Source organism: Piliocolobus tephrosceles, chromosome 13, assembly GCF_002776525.5.
Source record: "Piliocolobus tephrosceles isolate RC106 chromosome 13, ASM277652v3, whole genome shotgun sequence".
NCBI classification, from domain to species: domain Eukaryota; kingdom Metazoa; phylum Chordata; class Mammalia; order Primates; family Cercopithecidae; genus Piliocolobus; species Piliocolobus tephrosceles.
In genome coordinates this window covers 46,292,781-46,306,299 of record NC_045446.1, presented here as the reverse complement: position 1 = coordinate 46,306,299, position 13,519 = coordinate 46,292,781, and the positions used below count along the sequence as shown (strand labels likewise).

Sequence of the window (13,519 nt, the reverse complement as noted above, 5' to 3'; positions counted from 1 at the left end):
GGGTTTTAAAGCTGGGATTTGAGTCCATCAGACAGACAAGAGGGGCTGGTCCAGACAGACAGAAGAGCAAGTACTGCTTGGTATGACTAGAAAGAAAAGTATGAGGAGTGTGGAGAATAAGAGACAAAGCACAAAGATAGCTAGGGAACAGTTACAGAAGGCCAACGCTAAAAAGCTAGGGATCTGAGCTATGTCTGGGAGAATCCACAAGGGTTTATGACAGAAGAGTGACAGAAGATGCCCTTGCCAGAGGACTGTGGCAAAGAGGGAGCCTGGTCAGAAACCACAGATGGTCCTTTAAATCCAGAATGGCCAGCTAGACAGAGCAAAGCTGAACAGAGAGGTCAAAACTGCTTCAAGGGAACAGACATCCGCTGACAAAGTAACTACTTCTGGCTGTTTCCAAGTGCATTATTCTAATAACCCTCTGGCCATATCCTATCCTGCTACCTGGCTTCACAAAGACCAAACAGATCTGCCCAACACCAATTATTTAAAAAAAAAAAAAAATCCCACAGTGGGAAAAGGCTGCCATCACTGTTTTGACAACCACTATTGCCTCATATTCTCCTACCACACTCCCCACAAATAACCCTTCGCTGCCACTGCTGGCCACTGGCCAGCTACCCCAGGCACACAGCTTATCATGAACTTTTGGGACAGGAAGTAGCCAGCAAAGGTGATCTAGTCTATTCTCTACTCTCTGACAAAAGTTTTCCACCCCAATCCCAGGCTCCTTTACCATTAAACTCTCCTTAGAAAAGGTAGTCCACAACTTTCCTTGACAACCAGAGGGAAAATTTGTGTGTGATTTTTATTTATTTTTATTTACTTTGAGATGGAGTATTGCTCTGTCGCTCAGGCTGGGGTGCAATGGTGCATCTCAGCTTACTGCAACCTCCACCACCCAGGTTCAAGTGATTCACCTGCCTCAGCCTCCCAAACAGCTGGGACTACAGAGTAGCTGGGACTATAGGCATGGGGTACCACACCTGGCTAATTTTTGTATTTTTAGTAGAGACGGGGTTTTACCATGTTGGCCGGGGTGGTCTCGAACTCCTGACCTCAAGTGATACACCCGCCTTGGCCTCCCAAAGTGCTGTAATTACAATTGTGAGCCACCGCACCGGGCCTTGTATGTGCTTTTTAAACACAAAGAGGCTTTCATTTAATCGGCAGTCACCACCATCATACTGTTCTCACCGAAAGCCTTTGTGGTGATACAAATTTACCTAGGAGTGAACTCACCTGTGAGTATAATGGTAAAATCCCAGCCACAGGCCACCTGTTGGATGGGACAGCCAAAGAGGGATTTGCAGGGGGTAAAATATGGGATATCCTCTGTGTGACCAAGCCCCAGTTGCCCATCTTTGTTCAGACCACAAACAAAGAGGTCTCCTCCATCTGCAAAATATAAAGGCATCGGTGATAGTATGCACAGGGAAATACACAACTGCAAAATGAACAAAAAGATTTCACTAATTATTTGGAGTTGAGACCAATAACTTTTTTTCCCATCCAAGTTAATAAGTTGTGTATGTTCATGTATTCTGGAGCCAAACAACACAAGGCCAAGGGCCTCAAACTAATACCTACATAGAAACTTCAAGTCTTGGAGCAGTGGTCAATCACCAAACTGAGCGTCTACTGGAACAAAAAGCCAACATTTATTCAACATTTAGAATGTGCCGAGTACTGTTTTAACAGCTTTTTGTGCAGGGCGGATTCACCCTTTAGGCACAGTGTCTAGGGCCCACAACACTTTCAGAGGCCGATAGAGTGGCTTAATTTTTAGTTATTTTGAAATGAGAAAAAGATAATATAGTAGCAATGCATATATAACACTAAATCCGGAGTGGATTATATTAATATCCATCTTTATACCAACACAGTTGTAAAATATAATTTTATTTCTTTACAAAGAAAGGGGTCCATAAAGGGAAAAGCACCCAGGACCCATGACAGTCAGAATGGAGTCCTGCTAACTCAGTGGTTCTCTTCACCCACCATTATTATCCTCATGTAACAGATTCAGAAACTGTGGCTATTTGCCCAAGGCCACATAGATAATAAATCACAGAACCAGGATCTGAACCCAGAGATTTGATTCCAGAGCTCATGTTCTTAACCAGATGCAATATGCCCCCCTTTACAACATTGTAGCACTTGTACTACTTGTTAAGTGCTATCCTAGATACAGTAAGGGAAGATTAAGGGAAATGCACAGTTTTTGCTCTCAAGGAATATCCAATCTAATTACAAACACTTCTAACTCCTATGGTGTAAAATATACATTGTAACTCTGCCACTTATTTGCCTTGTGATGTTAAGCAAGCAGTGTTCCTTTCTGAGTTCATTTGTATAATGGAGGGGGTGAGGGAAAGAGGTGGCCTAGAAGAAGATCTCTGAAGTCCTTCTAGCCCTGAAAATCTAGGATCCTCTGATGGCAATTTGGCTCTTTCACAAAAATGTTTCACAAAAATACATTATTTTCCTCTGCAAAATACAAAAGGCTGAAAAATGGCAATATCACATCCAGGGGAAAATGTCTAACTAAGAAAATGAGTGACTATCTACTTTTGAAGGAAGTTACCTGTGACAACTGCAGAGTGGCCCCCTCCTCCTGTGATCCTCCTGACACTCCTGGGTTTACAGAAGTCATTCAGTTGCTGGGGCAACAGCACATCTTCCTTATGGCCGAGGCCAAGTTGCCCATAGCTATTTGCACCCTACAGATGAACAAGTCAAAGATGAAAAAGTTTGGGAACCGCAACTGTCAGTGTCTATTTACCTGTCTCTATCTTTCTCACCCTGACGTATCTCTCAGAGCCTACAACAGATGAGATTTCTTAGGCTCATTCTTAAAAAAAAAAAAAAAAAAAAAAATTTAGCTCCTTCATGGCAAATACTCACAGCACTGTTTATTCAAATATATAATAACAAGCACCAGAAAACAACATGTAACACTGTCTCCTGACCCCTGATCTGTAATACCATTAGGAAGAGACTCACGACCATAATAGTGGAGGAAATTCACGTCCAGGAAAGTTCCTAGGTAGGTACCCTGGCAGGCTTAATTTACTGGGGCAAAGGACAAATGCCCTGCCTCTTGGCCTCCTGCAGCAGCTGAAGAACCCACACTTTTTTCTACCTCAGGCCCTAGAAGGCAAAGCAGCAATGCCAGCCATGGTTGGGGGGGCATGAGTTCTATGAGGTCCTTGGCCTAGCCCAACCCTCTAGAGGTAATAGGGTAAAGTAGCCTTTCCGCTTAGAGTGGCCATGAAAAGAGAGGCCATATCCTAAATCAAGGTTCTTCTGACTGAGAACAAGACAGCCTCTTGAGGAGGAGGGCCTTGTCTTCTCTAGAGAGAGTTCTGAGCCTCGAGTCCTTGGCAGGAGTATCTCGTATCTCTCCTTACTCCCTCCCCCTACACCCACGTCCCATGCCACCTCACTGCTTTCCCTAGCTGAACTTCAGCCCCTAAAAGAGAACACTATCCAGCACATTTCAAATAAATTATAAATATGGACACAGAATCCAAACAAAGTTCCAGTAGAAGCTGCTCACAGACCCCTACAGGGGCCAGCATGAAGAAAAATGAAGGTCATTCCTTTGTTATCTGTGTCTCTGGAGCTGTGGGCAAAACTGTCTCCCCTTGTCCCTGAGTAATCATGGGGACAGCTCAGGACAGACAGAGTTTCAGACTTAGAAACACTCTCACCCCATCTCCTTTCTTCCCTCCTTAAATCCCTTCCCCAAAATCTGAAAAGAAAAATAATAATAATTCGCTCACTGAAGGACTTTGGAGCATTTGGGAATGTAAATCTTACCCTTCCTTTGTCAAGTGGGAAACTGACCAAAGAGGAAATGACCTGTTAGGCTCATTCTTACCGTCTGTTATATGCAACCCATATTTAGATGGAGGCCCCATCCTCAGAACACCACGATTTCCATATGAGAAGAGTCCTAAGCACCCACAACTCAGCCAGTGATATTCCTCATCTTTCCCTTCTTATGCTCCAGCCCCCATGTATTGCCTTTGGGAGAAAGCACAGGGGTTCCTTCTGATAAAAGCTAACTACCTAGGGAAGTTAAGGAAAGAAAAAAATGAGGGAGAAACGGCATCAAAATGGGAGGGCAACATCCTGGAATTAGTTCTTGTTCCTCCTCCCCACACCCATAATGGGAAAACTGACAACGACTCTGGAATCAAAGTTGGCTAAGGATTATGTGCCTTAAAGCAAGGCACGTCATTATTTCATTTGTACAGTGAAAGAGGTTGGCAATGATCTCTAAGGGCCTTTTCAAGTTCAGTGCTATGTGACTCCAAGATTCACATGGTGAGATTCCAGTAAGGGGACAGATTTCCCCTTGACAGGCAATATGTCTATTATTATTATTATCATTACACAAAAAAGGTCCATAATCCCTAATCTGAAATGCTTACAGTCAGATGTATTTCAGATTCAGAATTTTACAGCTTTTAGAAAAGTAATACAGTACACATGTCATATATGCTGATGCAAGGTCCAGGGACAGCAGCCCATAAGCAAAACAATAATATTTCTGCATTAAAAAGTACAAATAATCATAAGAAGTAGCCAAATACTATAAAGGGCCTTATGTCCAGTAAGTTTTGGATTTTCAGAGCTTTTTGTATTCAGAATTGAAGATAAGGGATTGTGGACCTGCAGAGAGAATCTTACTAAGATTTCAGAAATCTTTATAATTTATTCAAGTATCTACTCCTAGCTGGTTCTTCCTGGAGATGAGAAGTAAAATATTTTAAATGTATTTGTTTTTGAAGACACCTGAATGAGGAAAGGTGATGTAAAATAATTACAACAAATACATACAGACATACTTACATACATACATACATATATAATCCTTCCCCTTGTAGTCTATTTCACAGCCATCCTGGGCTGCAAGAACTCAAAGATAGAAGAGTAAGCCATAGCAGGGGCATAAGTCCCAGGAGCCCACATGGGGCAACTATTAGCTACCAATTACTGAGTGCTTCTCTCCATACTGCGCATTCACCTTTAATCCTCACAACTAAGAAGGACATTATTACTCCCATTTCACAGAGGAAGAAACTAAGGCTCAGAGAGGTTAAGTAACTTTCCATAGTTACATCTGGATAGGCAAAAAGTCTGATGCCCTGTACCTTTTACTATACCTTACTGTGTCTCTAAGAAAAAATAAAAAAAGAACATACAGTGAACCAGCCCAGAGCTTACCTGGCAGGTGGTTAACTGTATGACCTTATCTAAAATAGCATCCCCGTATCACTCATTTTCTGCTTTATTTTTCTTCATGCCACTTCTTGATGTTACATTATATATGTCTACTTGTTTACTGTACACCTCCCCTGCTAGAAACTAAACTCCAGGAGGGCAGGAACTCTGCTTTGCTCACTGCTGTTTCCCCTGCATCTGAAACTATGCTGGCCCGAAGAAGATGTACATGCATTTATACGGTGAATGAACGTAAGACCCTATGAAAGACTGTCACTCAGCATGAAGGGGAATATAGAGTATACACGCACAGTATTTCTTGATCAGCCCTGAGATCTCCGTGGCTGTCCCATTACCAGGGGTGCAAGGCTGCTGAACACTTGGGAGAAAAGTAATATGACACATGGGCACTCTGAGGTTCAAATTATGGTACCAATTTTTGTAATGCTGGGAGAGGCCCTAAATCCAGGATAAAGCAAGACGATGGGAAATTTAACATAACCTATTACGACTGTTGTTTGCCTTTCTTCCTTACAAACACTCCAGACATATCACACGTGCACATGCATGGATGCGCGCGCGCACACACACACACACACCCCTAACAAGGTAACTGTGAACTGAACTTTATTCCCCCAAAATTTACATGTTGAAGCCTTAACCTTTAGTACCTTACTGTATTTGGAGAGAGGGCCTTTAAAGGGGCAATTAAGGTTAAATGAGGTCATAAGGGTGGGGCCCTAATCCAATATAACTGGTGTCCTTAAAAGAAGAGACACCAAGGATGCTAACACACACAGAAAAGGCCATGTGAGGACACAATGAAAAAAGCCATGTGAGGACACAGTGAGAAGGCGGACATCTGCAAGCCAGAGAGAGGTCTTGGGAGAAACCAAACCTACTCACACCTTGATATTGGCCTTCCAGCCTCTGGAACTGTGAGAAAATAAATTTCTGTTGTTTAAGCCTCTGTTGTGTGGTATTTTGTTATGGTAGCCCTAGCCGACCAACACACCCCCACAGTTTCAGATTATGCAGCAGCGAAAACACACCACCAGTTCTCCGAACACAGCAGAAGGGTGTCAACAACCTATTAAACATATTTTACAGACACATTGTTTCAGTACAGACAAGGCCGAATATTAAAGGTTGTTTCTGCCTGATGTTTCCTCTGTCCACACAGACGCCAGTCTCCTGCCTGGAAAAAGCCAGAGACAGCACACATTCAATCCTCAACTCCACCCCCAGCTCCTGGGCCACCTCAAAGATGCCCAGCCAGCCAGACTACCGCAGGCCATGCTCTCCCTCCTGCCAAACTGCAGCACCACATTCAACAAGTGCCGCCTTGTACTGATCATTACTTCTTTTAAAAATGGTCAATTAATACTGATTTTAACAGTAATGCAGGTTATACTTTTGCTCTCACCCAACACAAGAACTGGAGGTCTCTCACTCATGTGTATTTCCCCAACACCAGCACATGGGTAGGCACACAGACACTCGTTCATTCATTCGTCAACAAGTATTTACTGGGGACCTACAATGTGCCAGACACCAAGAGAGACACTGTGAACAAGACAGGCACAGCACCCACTCTCACCACACTTACTTTCTAGCCAGAGAGACTGACGTTAATAATAAATTATACACATCATTAAAACTGTGATACGTGCTATGAAGAAGCACAAGATGCTGCGACTGCTCCTTCCTGTGCATGCTGGTCGGCCACCTGCCACGCTCCTGTGCACGAAACCTCCTGTCTCCCAAACACACATCAAGATGACCCTGTCTCTCCCAATGCTCCCGTCAAACCAACAGCAGCCCAACTCCCCCAAGACAGGCAAGAACCGGTCACAGCAGAGTATCAGCAAATTGGTAGGGTCTGTGCCTTGTGCGCAGCCAAACACCGCAGGCCTCACATCCCAGCGATGCGCTCGCCAGGCTGGGACACGGCCTCCCTCCTCCAGGCATCAGGAGGGTGGGGGGCACAGGTGGCCCCATGGGGGTCTGGGACAGGGCGATCCTCTCCACCGAGCCCTTCGCGCTGTCTTCCAGGCGCTATGCGGGCTGGAGGGCTCTCGCGGAACCAGACGCTCTGCCCCAGGCAGGTTCTTCCCGCAGCGCCACAGCCCCTCCGGCTCCGGCCCAGCCAGCCGGCAGGCCCCTAAGTCGACCGCAAAGACCCTTCCCTCCCCGCCCGCTCCTCCCCTGCTCCCAGCTCAGGATCCTCCAACCCAGAGCCCGGCTCGGACCTCGGCCACCCAGCCCCTGAACTGCCCAAGCCGCGGCCAGGAGCTCCCACGTCTCGGGGCCCCTCAGCTGGCCCTGGCTCGGGGGCGGAGTCACGTACCCAGGCGAAGAGCACGGCCGCCGCGGGGGCGGCCTCCGAGGCGCTGGGCTCGCGCTCCATGCGAGGTAGCTCTGCCGGCGCTTCCGGAAGGGACCGCACGAGGGCGGGGCCTGCCGGGGAGGGATGGGCGCGGGAGCCCGGGCTCAGGGGCGGGACCGGGATAGCGGATGGGGAGGGCGCGGGGAGGGATCTGTTGTGGGAAGGGGCCCGCGGGCCAGGAGAGGGGGTGCGGACGCGCCCTCGGGCCTTTGGGGACCAGTGGTGGGCGGGGCCGGCTGACAAACCCGGAGCCGCCTCCCAGTCAGCCCGCCCCGGCGGCGCTCGCAGCGTCTCCGCCCGCAGCCTCCTGTCGCGCTGGGCCTCTGAGCCTCTCGCTCCTCCCCCTCGTACTCTTTATTTTTAGTCATAATTTCATGTTTCATGCAGGTGCACTGCGCGCCACAGTTCACAAAGCTCCTTCGTGTTTTTGTCTCCTTGGAGGCCTACGACAGCCCAGAGGGGCTGACAGGGCAGGGATGGCATCACCATTTGCGGGAACAAGAAATGGAGCCTGACGGGTAAGGCAGGGTCCTGCCGGACATCTCAGGAGCAATTGTCTTGAGCCCGCTTTGATGTGCGTTCGCAAACGTCTGAGGGGGCGCCTTGGGAGGCGAGTGGAGTGGCACGTCGCCAGTGTCGCCCTCTGCACCTGGCATGGAGCGGGAACCCGCGCCTGGCGACGCTGAATGGGGGAGGCTGGTTAGCGTGGACTCCTGCCAGGGCAGCCTCCGCGCTCCCGGCGTGGCCCTGAGCTCATTCTATTAATAGTACTGGACAATCGTCACCCAACGAACATTTCCATATAAAATGGCTTTTCTCAGACAGCGTCGTGTTGCTGGTGGGAGTTAAGTTCAATTTATCTGAAGGAAAATATGGCACTGCGTATTAGGAATACAGAACTCATGGGGTCACATTAAAGATGATCATCCACATTGGATAGCACTTGGCCCCTCTGCTGACACGGGCCTCCAGCACTCACCGCCCTTCACGCCTGGGCTTCTGGGAAGTGTCTTAGTGAGCTCTTACACTGTTCTTTCCTGTTCTTTCACTCCATCTACTCTTAGGAATTTCTGCCTGTAAGACCACTTGAGGGCAGCCCTCACCTTTCTCTCTCCAACGTGTGGCATCTGGAGAATGTCGATGACCATACCAAGAAAAATGCCAACTTTGGAGAGATAAAACAGCTCTTCATTCTCTAGGGATCTGAATGTGCAGGAGCTATACCATGCTTGCTGACTGTCTTATGAGTGGGCTTTTTTGTGCTGACCATTTCTTGCTAGCATGTGTAACAAGATGTAAAAATGGGACTCTTCCCCACTCAGTTTTTATCGGGGGAACCCGCCCCCAATATTTCAACGTAAGTTCTTTCTATTTTCCACAAGTGTCGGCCGGCTGAGAAATAAAGAGAAAGAGTACAAAGAGAGGAATTTTACAGCTGGGCCACTGGGGGTGATGTCACATATAGGTAGGACCGTGATGCACGCCCCACCCCCGAGCTGCAAAACCAGCAAGTTTTTATTAAGGATTTCAAAAGGGGAGGAGGTGTGTGAACAGGGAGTAGGTCACAAAGATCACATGCTTCAAAGGGCAAAAAGGAGAACAAAGGTCAAATGCTTCCCAGGAAACAGGACAAGAGCAAAATCAGAAACTCCCGATAAGGGTCCAACAAAGATCACAAGGCAAAGGGCAAAAGCAAAGATCACAAGGCAAAGGGCAAAAGCAGAATTACTGATAAGCGTTTATGTTCAGGGGTGCACGTATTGTCTTGATAAACCTCTTAAACAACAGAAAACAGGGTTCGAGAGCAGAGAACCAGTCAAACCTCAAATTTACCAGGATGGGGTTTTTCCCCACCCTAGTAAGACTGAGGTTACTGCTGGAGACCAGGGCGTATCTCAGTCCTTACTGCAACCGCGTAAGACAGACATTCCCAGAGTGGTCGTTTGTAGACCTCCCCCCAGGAACACATTCCTTCCCCAGGGTATTAATTATTAATATTCCTTGCTAGGAAAAGAATTTAGTGGTATCTTCCCTACTTGCATGTCCGTTTACAGGCTCTCTGCAAGAAGAAAAATATGGCTCTATTTTGCCCAACCCCACGGGCAGTCAGACCTTATGGTTGTCTTCCCTTGTTCCCTGAAAATCACTGTTATTCTGTTCTTTTTCAAGGTGCACTGATTTCATATTGTTCAAACACGTATGTTTTACAATCAATTTGTTCAGTTAACACAATTGTCATAGTGATCCTGAGGTGACATACATCCTCAGCTTACGAAGACAACAGGATTAAGAGATTAAGGTAAGACAGGTGTAAGAAATTATAAGAGTATTATTTGGGAACGGATAAATGTCCATGAAATCTTCACAATTTATGTTCCTCTGCTACAGCTACAGCCGGTCCCTCCGTTTGGGGTCCCTGACTTCCCGCAACAAGTTTTGGCTGAGCAACAAATGCCGGTTACTCCTATATCATAAAGTAAGGTGCAAGACCACCAAAGCAGGACTGCAAAGCAACTGTCTAGAAACCAGTGTGTGACTTTCAGTCTACAAAAAAGGTTGAGAGACCAGAGAAAATTCTAGTAGGATATGTGACCACAATTATCAATGTGGTGTGGGTCTCACCCATCTCATGTCTAAGGAAAGTTAGTTTAGCTGGGTCCCTGAGAGAGCTTGGTATGCATCCCTCCAGATTAGGAGCCAGACAGGCTTCTGTCCAATCTGTTCTGAAAAATACAAGGGCTTGTGGCTGGGTATCTGCTCTAATAGCTGAGCAAAGACAAACTGATGCTTTCGGGAGGTCTTTCACACCCAGAGTTTTTCAAAATAAAAACTGTCCGTTTCCCATACATGAACAAACTGGCTGGGGGATGGTCTCAGACCTTGTCCAAGAGAATTTCTGGAAGGGTGAAGTGACACCCACAGGAGAGTCAATCACTAGATTCCTTGAGGGTGAAGGAAATGAATTTAACAGCCCACAGAGATACATTTACCCACATCAAGAAATCCCAAGAAATAAGAAGATAGGAAGGTCTTCCAAAACGCCCACAAGAAAATGTCAGCATGAAATACTTACCAAGTACAGAAAACACTGATGCCAACTCACAACAGTATCAGACCAAAAAGAACTTTTCTCCTCCTTACCTCTCCTCCCCTCTACATCTCCCCAACCCTGGAGGAGTCCCAGGCAGCCTCTACCTCCTGGGATCAAGTGATCCTCCTGCCTCAGCCTCCCAAGTAACTAGGGCTACAGGTGTGAGCCACCTTGCCTGGCTAGGATCATTGTTTTATAGATGAGAAAACTGAGGCTCAAAGAAGTTATTTACTTCAAGGTCAGTTTTCTACTTTTGATAAAGGAAGATTAGCTAGCTGCAAACCTTTTCTCTCACAAAAAAAAAAAAAAAAAAAAACTAGAAAATTTGACAGAAAATATTTTAAAAATCTATTTCAAGTCATTGGAGAGCTATCAAAGCAGCAAGAACTTGAAGGGCCAAGATCTGAAAGCTGAGAGATTATATTTGGCACTACTTTTCTCCTTGAAGCACTTGCTAATTACTAAGCAATGTCTGGAAGGCTAAGAATCTTGGCTGAAATCAACAACTAAGAAGCTGAGCAGTACCTTTAGCAATCTCATAGGGTAGGGATGGGAGGAGGGAATGGTGGACATGAAGGAGGGGACAAAAGTAGGAGTCCAGAGCCCCCAAGGAGAAGCCCTGGTACACACTCAGTTTTCTCTTGAGATCCCTAAAGGGCTACACCCTAAAAGTCAAGGTGGACTGGAAATAGACCAGCCCTCACAAAAACTGAAGCTCAGCTTCTCTTTGGCTCAATCCCTAACTGGACTAAGACTTTACCAAGCCATTATATACTGCCTACTAGAAGCAAAAATTAATCCCCTCTTGTGGAAGATAAAATCATCCAGAAGCTAAGGGGGAATATCTGTTAAGAGAGTGACTGTATTAATAATTCTTTACATGTGGAAAATGAGGGGTTTTTTTTTGGTTTTGTTTTGTTTTGTTTTTTTTTTTTTTTTTGCAAAGTCCTCTTGCAGCATAACTTCTCCAATAATCCAGTGTAGTAGACTTAGTGCATTTTACAGATGAGGAGTGTAAACCAAAAATAAAATTCTAAGGCCCCCCAACCATCTGAATGGACTTTCTTCTAGGCCAGGGCACTCTAAAATGTAACCTGAAAGGCTGATTCAGGCCATGATTGGAAGTGGGGGTGACACATGTGCCTCCTTATACCTCTCCAGCATTAACATCAACACAGACCTTAAGTCTGATAAGAAAAATTGACAGTCTATTCTCTTGGAAGCCTGCCATCTGGAGGCTTCACCTGCATGATAAAACTGGTCTCCGCAAACTCATACAGCAACCCAGACCTTCCTTTCTATTAATTGCTAATTAGAAAAATTTTAAATCTACCTATAATCTGGAAGCCTCCCACCCAACACTTTGAATTATCCCAGCTTTCTGCACTGAGCCAATGTACCTTATAAATATATTTGACTGAAGTCTCATGTCTCCCTAAAATGTATAAAACCAACCTGCACACTGACCACCTTGGGCACATGTTCTCAGGGTCTCCTAAGGGCTGTGTCATGGGCCATGGTCACTCATATTTGGCTCAGAATAAATCTCTTCAAATACTTTAGTGTGTTTGACTCTTTTCATCGACAAGAACATAACACTGAGACTCTACCAAGAACTCTGAAGAGTGGTTACCAGGTTCCAGATGTGTTTGGCTTCTATCTGATATCCATAGGCTTTTTAAGAAGTATAAGATATAATGGATTTCCTAAACTAATAAAATTGCTAATATAAGTTTAAATCCATTTTTAACGTATGTTTGGGGAAAAGTAAATATTAGTTGAGAACATAAATTTTGTGTTCATTTATTATCGCACTGAATAACAAACTTGTAAATCACAAATGTATATTACATAGTAAAACAAAGATTAGACCAAAATAGACCATAGTACCTTAAACACTTCCTATGAATTAATATATGGACTCTATCATATATTCCTTTAGAGAATTCAGGATTTTTTTCTTTTTGAATTTGGAAGCCAACTTAAAAACTAGCAGTAACTATGTACATTTTGGTGTGTCATTACTACTTGTATAACTCCAAATGGCAAAATATGTAGGTAAAGAAATGTAGGCATTCTGAAGGTCAGCTTTTGAGTGTCCTTAAAAAGTCATGAGGATATTAACTATGTCTTTGAACAGTGATTCACTGATTAAGAATTATTAACCGACTGGGCATGGTGGCTCACGCTTGCAATCCCAGCACTTTGGGAGGACAAGGTGGGTAGATCATCTGAGGTCAGAAGTTCAAGACCAGCCTGGCCAACATGGTGAAACCCCATCTCTATTAAAAAAACAAAAATTAGCCGGACATGGTGAAGCACGGCTGCAATCCCAGGTTGCAGCGAGCTGAAATCATGCAACTGCACTCCAGCCTGGGCAATAGAGTGAGACTCTGTCTCAAAAAAAAAAAAAAAAATATATATATATATATATATATGAAGCTTTTAGTTCAATTCTGTTCTCACATTTGGGTAACTACATATTCCTAGGTGCTTTGAAGACATATATTTAAAATGCATGAAAATTCTAAGACTCTCAGGACTCCTGATTTACCAAATATTACAAATACCCAGAGGTGAGAAGAACTGAAATCCATGATTAAAAATTTCCATTGTTTGGCCAGGTGCAGTGGCTCACACCTGTAATTCCAACACTTTGGGAGGCTGAGGCAGGCAGATCATGAGGTCAGGAGATCGAGACCATCCTGGCTAACGTGGTGAAACCTCGTCTCTACTAAAAATACAAAAAAATAGGCCGGGCGCGGTGGCTCAAGCCTGTAATCCCAGCACTTTGGGAG

General features: G+C 45.2%; 1 protein-coding gene across 3 annotated transcripts in view; it reads right to left on the bottom strand.

Annotated features, from left to right (window-relative positions):
• Positions 1 to 7,808, bottom strand: part of SERGEF (secretion regulating guanine nucleotide exchange factor) — a 232,525-nt gene extending 224,717 nt beyond the window's left edge. For all 3 annotated transcript variants that reach the window (XM_023230837.3, XM_026454043.1, XM_026454044.1), the window contains exons 1-3: positions 7,592 to 7,808; positions 2,594 to 2,729; positions 1,249 to 1,404 (exon numbers count right to left, since the gene is read on the bottom strand). In XM_023230837.3, the coding sequence (XP_023086605.1) occupies positions 1,249 to 1,404; positions 2,594 to 2,729; positions 7,592 to 7,651 (352 nt within the window). In that variant the 5' untranslated portion in view covers positions 7,652 to 7,808. The remainder of the gene's footprint in view (positions 1 to 1,248; positions 1,405 to 2,593; positions 2,730 to 7,591) is intronic.
• Between the last annotated feature and the right edge of the window lie 5,711 nt (positions 7,809 to 13,519).